A 9,271-nucleotide genomic window follows, 5' to 3' on the forward strand; every position below is an offset into this window, starting at 1 on the left:
TAGGGAGGTGTGAGAAAAGATGTACAACAGAAGAAAGGAGACAGTGGAGCTTAGGAAAGGTGGAAAGTCAAAAGCAAGTGAGACATGGTGAGTTTCACTGAAAAACCATATTTCATAGACTGCCACAAATGTTACAATTACAGTTAAATGCACATTAACATTGGATTCTGCAGATGTTACCAATAGTTAAACTGAAAGGCCACAAAGATACAGTCCTGCCTCTATGGTGGTGCATCCTTCTAGCTAGATGCTGATAAATCATCCCTGCCAGGGATGACTTTGATCCCTCTATTTCTGAACAAGAAATGTTTTGCATTTGCAAGTGTAAAGCCGACAGACCCCGGTCATTGGTGGACAGGATCGAACCTGGGACCTCTGGAGCTTAGTGCATGAACCTCTACAGCATACGCTAAAAGCCAACAGGCTGTTAGCTCAGGCTGTAGAGCAGACTAATTTTATTTCTCGCTCTAAGTGGTCTCAGTGCCACTGGATGGGACAGAACACCACACCCAGAAGGTGTGTGGGTTACATACTTCCCCTAGCTGAGGAAGCACGTCCCAAGCTTCAGAGTCTTTCCAGTTGAAATCCTGGACAAGCCCCAACTTGTAACGTGGACAGACCCCAATCATCAGGAGGCAGGATCGAACTGGGGATCTCTGGAGCTCAGTGCATGAGCCTCTACCGTATGATCTAAATGCCAACTGCTTGTTAGCTAAGGTTGTAGAGCAGACTCATTTAACTCTCTCTCTACGTGGTCTCGGGTGCCACTAGATGAGATGGAACACCATACCCAGGAGGTGTGTGGGTTACACAAGCACCAGTTTTCTCCAAGTGGCAGGTGTGTTCCAATCATTTCCCAGGGAGAGCATCTTCAGACTGACCACAAGGGGTTCTCCCTCCTCTGCACATTGCTTTGTATATTGTGGACTGTTCAGAAGATGTTTCTGGCCAAAGGAACCTGCTCGTCTGAGCCTGTCAGTGTTCCCTATTCTGCTCCACAGGTGCTCTTCAAACCTCCTTAAAGGGGACCAGCTTTAGGTATGAGAGCATAGTTCTGTCTTTGTTATCTCTGTTCTCAGTGCTAATAAGGGGGTGATGGTGTTATTTGTGCTGTGGCCTCTTCTCTATTTGGAATAGACTAAGACCAGCAACTCTTTTCACACAGGCTTGCAAACAGCCATCAAATGATATTCACTAAAAAGATAAAATATAAGTGACTTGTGTTAAAAACACCCCCTCCACCAGAGCACGTGCAGCCTCTGCCCTGATCTAGGTGTTTATGATGTCATTAGCTGTTGCCGTGAATTGATCAATTAATAGAAACATGAAACTTGGCAGATAAAATTTCCTTCACCTCTAAGAGGAAGGGAGCATTATCTAGCGGTGAAAGCACCCGAGTTAGGAAATGTTTGTTCCATTCCTGGCATTGCCACTCACTTGTTGTGTGACCTTATATAAGTCACTTGGCATCTGTGTCTCAGATGACCATATTTTTAAAGGAAAAAGAAACCTGGCACATGTACATGCTGACATCTTTTAGGGCTGCAAAGAGTCAGACAAAAGGATACTTTTATTTTAAAGTGTGCTGGTGTCACCACTGCCAGCTTCTGACTCAGAGAGACATGCATATTTTGGAGTGGAGGATTTTTTCAATTTTTAAATCAGCTTCTGTACCAAATGGCTGGAGGATAGCTAATGTGACGCAATTTTAAAAAAGGGTGCCAGAGGTGACCCTGGCAATTACAGACCAGTAAGCCTGACTTCAGTACCAGGCAAACTGGTTGAAACTATAGTAAAGAACAAAATTGTCAGACACAGATTAACATAATTTGTTGGGGAATAGTCAACATGGTTTTTGTAAAGGGAAATCATGCCTCACCAATCTACAAGAATTCTTTGAGGGGGTTGTCAAGGTTCCTTCCCCACTCTGAAGTCTAGGGTACAGCTGTGGGGACCTGCATGAAAACCTCCAAAGCTTACTTTTACCAGCTTAGGTTAAAACTTCCCCAAGGTACAAACTATTTTACCCTTTGCCCCTGGACTTCCACTGCCACCACCAAACTTTATCTGGGTTCCTGAGAAAACATAGTTTGGACATGTCTTTCCCCCCAAAATCCTCCCAACCCTGGCACCCCACTTCCTGGGGAAGGTTTGGTAAAAATCCTCACCAATTTGCATAGATGACCACAGACCCAAACCCTTGGATCTTAGGGCAATGAAAAAGCATTCAGTTTCCTTAGAAGAAGACTTTTAATAGAAGTAAAAAAGAATCACCTCTGTAAAATCAGGATGGTGAATACCTTACAGGGTAATTAGATTCAAAACATAGAGAATCCCTCTAGGCAAAACCTTAAGTTACAAAAAAGACACACAGACAGAAATATTCATTCTATTCAGCACAGCTATTTTCTCAGGCATTTAAAGAAATCATAATCTAACACATACCTAGCTAGATTACTTACTAAGTTCTAAGACTCCATTCCTGTTCTGTCCCCAGCAAAAGCATCACACAGACAGACACAGACCCTTTGTTTTTCTCCCTCCTCCCAGCTTTTGAAAGTATCTTGTCTCCTCATTGGTCATTTTGGTCAGATGCCAGCGAGGTTACCTTTAGCTTCTTAACCCTTTACAGGTGAGAGGATTTTTCCTCTGGCCAGGAGGGATTTTAAAGGGGTTTACTCTTCCCTTTATATTTATGACAGGGGTCAACAAGCATGTGGATAAGGGGGATCCAGTGGATATAGTATATTTAGATTTTCAGAAAGCCTTTGACAAGGTCCCTCCTCAAAGCCTCTTGAGCAAAGTAAGCAGTCATGGGATAAGAGGGAAGGTTCTCTCATGTATTGGTAACTGGTTAAAAGATAGGAAACAAGGGGTAGGAATAAATGGTCAGTTTTCAGAATGGGGAGAGGTAAATTGTGGTGTCCCCCAGGGGTCTGTACTGGGCCCAGTTCTATTGAACATATTGATAAATGAGCTGGTAAAAAGGGTAAACAGTGAGGTGGCAAAATTTGCAGATGATATAAAACTACTCAGGATAGTTAAGTCCCAGGCAGACTGCGAAGAGCTACAGAAGGATCTCTCAAAACTGGATGACTGGGCAACAAAATGGCAGATGAAATTCAGTGTTGATAAATGCAAAGTAATACACATTGGAAAACATAAACCCAACTATACATATAAAATGTTGGGGTCTAAATTAGCAGTTACCATTCAAGAAAGAGATCTTGGAGTTGTTGTGGAGAGTTCTCTGAAAACAACCACTCAATGTGAAGCGGCAGTCAAAAAAGTGAACAGAATGCTGGCAATCATTAAGAAAGGTATAGATAATAAGACAGAAAATATCATATTGCCTCTATATGCATCTATGGTATGCCCACATCTTGAATACTGCATGCAGATGTGGTCGCCACATCTCAAAAAAGATATATTGGAATTGGAAAAGGTTCAGAAAAGAGCAACAAAAATGATTAGGGGTATGGAGCGTCTGCCATATGAGGAGAGATTAATAAGACGAGGACTTTTCAACTTGGAAACAAGATGACTAAGGGGGGAATATAATAGAGAACTATAAAATCATGACTGTTGTGGAGAAAGTAAATAAGGAAATGTTATTTACACCTTCTCATAACACAAGAACTAGGGGTTACCAAACGAAATTAATTTTAAGGCAGCAGGTTTCAAACAAACAAAAGGAAGTATTTGTCACACAACGAACAGTCATTCTGTGGAACTCCTTGCCAGAGGGTGTTGTGAAGGCCAAGACTATAACAGCGTTCAAAAAAGAACTAGATAAATTCATGGCTATTAGCCAGGATGGGCAGGGATGGTGTCCCTAGCCTCTGTTTGCCAGAAGCTGGGAATGGGCTATAGTGGAGGGATCAGTTGATGATTACCTGTTCTGTTCATTCCCTCTGGGGCACCTGGCATTGGTCACTGTCGGAAGACAGGATACTGGGCTAGATGGACTTTTGGTCTGACCCCATATGGCTGTTCTTATGTTCTTATGTTCCAATAATGTCGTGGTCTGCGTTCATTGTGAAACATTGAACAAAGTGTCACCAACAGTCGCTTTGAGCAAAAGAGTGGCTTTGAGCAAAGGAATAGCTTTGATAGCGTTCATTCAAGTTCTCTTCATTCCAGACATTGTTCATTCCACTGAATGCTCATTCCACTGGGCTGTTTGTTCTAGGTAAATAGTGCAAATTCTACTCAGCATAGCAATACATCTTGAACAAGCATTGTGTAGCTATAAAAAAAACAAACATTTTGGCTGATGAAATGAAAAACACTGGCTATTTCAAGCTCCTGAAGCTCCTGGGTCATCGTAAAAAACACCAGGACTGTTACCTCACATGTAAACTGGGGATATTTAACACCAGCTCACAGAGCTGTTGTAAGGCTGTGCTCATTAATGTCTGAATTGCTTTGAGAGCCTCAGGTGGAAGGCACTGTGATGTATTGTTTTTAAGTGGTGATTTTGACAGCAGCATGCTAATCTGAAATGAGCCTCTAGAACTAGTGCTGCTATTTCTCCCTCCAACTTCTAAAATTCATTGTTGTATAGTGAGACAAGATGTCCCATTTTCTTGTTTCCTATATTCCCAGAACTATGCTCTACTAAAGGAGCAAAGGACCTAAAATGCTTCTGAAATTGTATTTTCTATGTGATTTCCCAGCCCATCGGGTTGGAAAGCATAGAATAGGTGGAAACAGAAAACTGATCACTTATCTAAGCTGATCACTTATTTACTGCAAGTGAGTACTGACTGAAAACAGAGGTCCCTATAATTTGTTGCTGGATTGTTGGCTATTTTTTCAGTATGACCCCCATTCTAGTGGTATGGGGCTTTGACCTCTGTATCTCAGTCAGACTGGAACAGCTACAGTAATGACATCCATGCGCTATTTCCACGGTGCAAAGCAAATCTTTGACAAAGATATGTATGTATTTCTGTTCTTGCAACAAAGCTGATTCTTATAAAGCACACACTGTAATCTTCTCCTCTAATCATGCCATTTGAAAAGCCTCCATTTTCTTTTTGCTTACAGGTAGCTGTGGTCATGGTGGAATTGTGAATATCAGCCAGCCCTATATTGTACAGCTGAACTGGAGAGGATTTTCCTTCAAATACGGTGCCTGGGGTCGGGATTACTCTCTTCAGACCCCAGAGAAGGACCTGTACTGGGTTGCACCTTTGAACACAGAAGGGAGAGTCTTGGAATATTACAGACTTCATGATTCCTATGATGATTTGCTGCTATTCAAAAATGCTAGAGATAAAAGAATTACCTACGGGGAAGGCAGTGGCACTGCAGTTTACAATAATTTCATGTACTATAATATATATAATTCAAGAGATATGGGCAAGCTTGATTTAAACACAAACACATTAACTGTGAGGAAAACTCTGCCCAATGCTGCTTATGGTAACCGTTTCTCTTATGCTGGTGTTAGGTGGCAAGATATGGACTTTGCTGTGGATGAAAGTGGATTATGGGTAATTTATTCAACTGAAGAAAGCACAGGTAACATTGTGATTAGCAAACTCAATGAGACCACACTGGATGTGCTCCATACTTGGAAAACAAGGCAGTACAAGCCATCTGTTTCCAACACTTTCATCATATGTGGTGTACTATATGCCACACGACCTCTCAACACTAGGGAAGAGGAAATATTTTACACGTATGACACCAACACCAAACAGGAAGGTAAAATTAACATCATTATGGACAAAATGTTAGAAACAGTTCAGAGTATCAACTATAACCCCTCAGACCATATCTTGTATGTTTACAATAATGGCTACCTTGTTAAATACAATCTGATTTTTCAACCTGTGTTACACTGATATGAATAAACTTAACAGCTAGAGATCATAGAAAGTCCCATTTTATATCCCTGTGGAAAATGTTAATGTTAGATTAGGATCTAATCCTACCAAGAATAGCTACTGGGCATAGGTTTCAGAGTAACAGCCGTGTTAGTCTGTATTTGCAAAAAGAAAAGGAGGACTTGTGGCACCTTAGAGACTAACCAATTTATTTGATAGGGTTTATTACCATGAGCTTTCCCATTGAAGGGATTACTTACACTATAACCTCTATGCCTGGTAATAACTAATTGCAAAACTGGGTTCTTAGTTTTTTAATTGGTGTTTAGCTACCATGGTGACAGGTGTACTAGAAATGCCTCTGCTATAAAGATAAATAGATGACTTACTGATGGACAGAACATGCATAGCAATAGGTTCACACACTGATGTGCATTTGGAGGAATGTCTGTATTTGAATAAAACATGGAAACTGAACTGCTGTTTTGTCATCATTGCTCAAAGTATGGAAGGCCATAATATATTAAACACTGGCCTCAAATAATTACTAAAAGATTAAAATTAGAGGAGAATTAAGACTTGATCTTTAAAGAGCAGACCATTGGTTAAGATGAAGCTATGGAAACGGTTGCCATGGCGCCTTCCTTGCAACCCATCAATATATTTTAGATGGCAGGGCTCCAATGCACTACTTTCCTAAAGTTGCACTCCAGGGAATAAAAATCATACCCATTTTTGGATGGTTGCATTTTCTTAGCACTGAGTCCTGGGCGCCTGAGCCGTAGCCCACTAAAAGCAACAGAAAGAGTTCCATTGACTTGAATAGTCTCTGGCAGTTCCTTGGTGTAGGCCATATGCTGCAGTAGAACAGAAACTATGCCACCCTGCATACTTCCATTTAGCCATTTGGCAGTCTGCAATTTACTATGACCTCCATTAGCATTTTTCAAAAACACTCTGAAAACAAGGAGCCAAAATTCATTTCCAGTATAACTCAATTGGCTTCAATTATTTTATATTGGGGGGTGAATCTGGCACATGATCTGTCAGTTACAGAATACTGAAGTTAGGACAAAATCAGTCATATGATCTTTATTTTTAAAATGCCACAAAATATTTTTTATCAATATTTGTACTGTAATCATGTCAGAAATACTGACATGTTCAATCGTGAAAATGCAGTGAATGTTTGCTGGTTTTATTTTATTAATCCTATTTTTGTTTTCTTATAATCTGGATCAGTAGATGGGAGTGATTAATTTTTGTTTAATAAAGTGTTCTAAAAAATCTAAACCCTACAGTTATTTCAGTCATTGTGCGACAGCTGGGAAACTTTTGGGATGTAGCAAAAAGCCAGCTTGATCAAACAATATTGGAAACAGAGATCATCACACTCCTTTGGGTTTAGAGTGTTTAAATACTCCTGGAACAACACAAAGGTGTGAATCAATATGTCAGTAACTAGATGAGGGACTTTATTTCCACCCATTGAAATATGTTCATCGGTTAGATTAACATTCTCCACCAAACTGAGATGTTACTTGAGAGGTCTGAGGCTGATGACCCATCTTTAAGTCAGGTGTTGCTATTTACCAGGTATCTGCATCTGTTTCCCAAAAATGTGTGAAATAAATTTGAAAGCCAGCCATCACCGGCACAGTAATCTGATCTATGAGCATGGGCCTATAAGGAATTCACAATATCCCAACCGAGGGTTTGTTTAAAAATAAAAAAGCTAATAGAGAACAGAATATTTCTTGCTTCACATTTTTTGGGGTGGCGAACCAATAATTCCCAAGGGTTGCCCTATTCAAAGGCATAAAAGGTATCTCTATATGGCATCACATTTTAAGGAGCAATTTGGGGCTAGATCCACAAAGAGGACTTAGGTTCAGTGTTGCAACACCTAACTTTAGGTCCCCTGCCACTTACTGGAATCTTCAGCCCTGACTCAGGTACACAGGCTCCCCATAAATGTATGCGGAGATTTAGGCACCTAACAATGAGATTCACAGAAGCTGAGTGGGATGCTGCTTAAGATAGCCAGTAGCAAATGCTGAGTAGAGGGTTGGCCTCAAGTCCACTTAATGCTACTTGGGATTCACAGCTGTGAACCCTCTCCTGGAATTAGGTGTTTAACTCAGGTCAGCCCTGTGTGAAGGGGGGAAATTGGAGGTCGTGATGCCCTTTTTATACACAGTATTTAAAGCATTCAGCTTGGATATGGGAGATCAGGGTTCAAATCCCCACTCTTCTTGTGTCAGAGTAAGCACTTGAACCCCCAGGTCTTTCACTGCCCAAGTGAGTATGCTAAGTACTGGGCTACAGGGAACTCTGAAGTGGGTCAGGGGAGGGGCTTTCTCAATCTCACCTGCTGAAGCTGCTTCGCTTTGTATGAAATACTTAAATAGTCAGTGGGCCAAAGAGTAGTCAGAATGACTATAGCAGAGGGATTACAGTATCTAGTTTACAGACCCAAGTTCTAGTCCTGCACCAATGACTGTTTAAACCTGGAACATTACTCAGTTCTAAGCTGTTACAGTGTCTTGTTATTGTCACTGTGAGAAATCTTGTGATTAGCAACAAGCTTGCTAGTAGCCAGCAGGGCCAAACCCGTCAACTTTCTTTTGTAGGAGCTTCCTATTTACCAAATAGGCTGTGCAATGTCAGCTCATTCTGTATCTAATATCAGAAAGACTAAAGCAAAGGGCAGGTCTAGCTGATTCTGTGCGTTTCCCACTTGCAATTTTTGAGTGTCACATCAGCTGGACAGCTCCATGCCTTTCTGTACTGTCCAAAGAGAGAGTGCCTCTTCAATCATGTAGGTGCCTAGTGTGGGGTAGGCCCCAAATGGCCTCATACTGTAAATGAGTTTCTGATATGGTACTCTCCAGTTTACAAAGAGGAGTACAGTGTCGCCAGTCCCTGCACGGGCTTGCCAAATTGAACAGCAAAGCAACGGGAAAACAAACGCCTTCCATTGAAGCAAATGACAAAACTTCCTTTTTCTTCAATGGGAGTGAGACTACAATGAACCGAAACCGGAACATAAATTCACAAATTCGGTTGTTTGGAGATCCATTCCTGACCTGATTCCTCTCCACAGTTTTGCATCTTGGCCTGTCTCTCTGTCATCTCCTTGTGGCTATTTTGCTATCTATTTCATTGTAACTTGGTTAAAATTGAGCTCCTTTCATTCCTCTCAAGATCTCCATTGCATTCTCAGTCACCACTGACACTACTACCATCCTTCCTGTCACTCAGACTCATCATGAGAATCATCTTTGACTCTTCACCCTCTTTAGAGCCATGCATCCAAGCTGTATCCAAGGCTTGCCACTTCTTCCTCCCTAGCACTTCCACTCTTGGGCCTATTCCCTCAGTCTACATGACTAAAACTCTCCCTGGTGCTTATCTGCATCTTCTCTGACCTT

General features: G+C 41.3%; 1 protein-coding gene across 1 annotated transcript in view; it reads left to right on the top strand.

Annotated features, from left to right (window-relative positions):
- OLFM4 (olfactomedin 4) overlaps positions 1-6,314 on the top strand; it is a 32,169-nt gene extending 25,855 nt beyond the window's left edge. Inside the window, exon 6 of the mRNA XM_084635281.1 lies at positions 5,053-6,314. Within this exon, the coding sequence (XP_084491407.1) occupies positions 5,053-5,855 (803 nt within the window). The 3' untranslated portion in view covers positions 5,856-6,314. The remainder of the gene's footprint in view (positions 1-5,052) is intronic.
- Positions 6,315-9,271: the final 2,957 nt, after the last annotated feature.

This window comes from Lepidochelys olivacea, assembly GCF_965140295.1.
Source record: "Lepidochelys olivacea isolate rLepOli2 genome assembly, chromosome: 1".
Lineage (NCBI taxonomy): Eukaryota > Metazoa > Chordata > Testudines > Cheloniidae > Lepidochelys > Lepidochelys olivacea.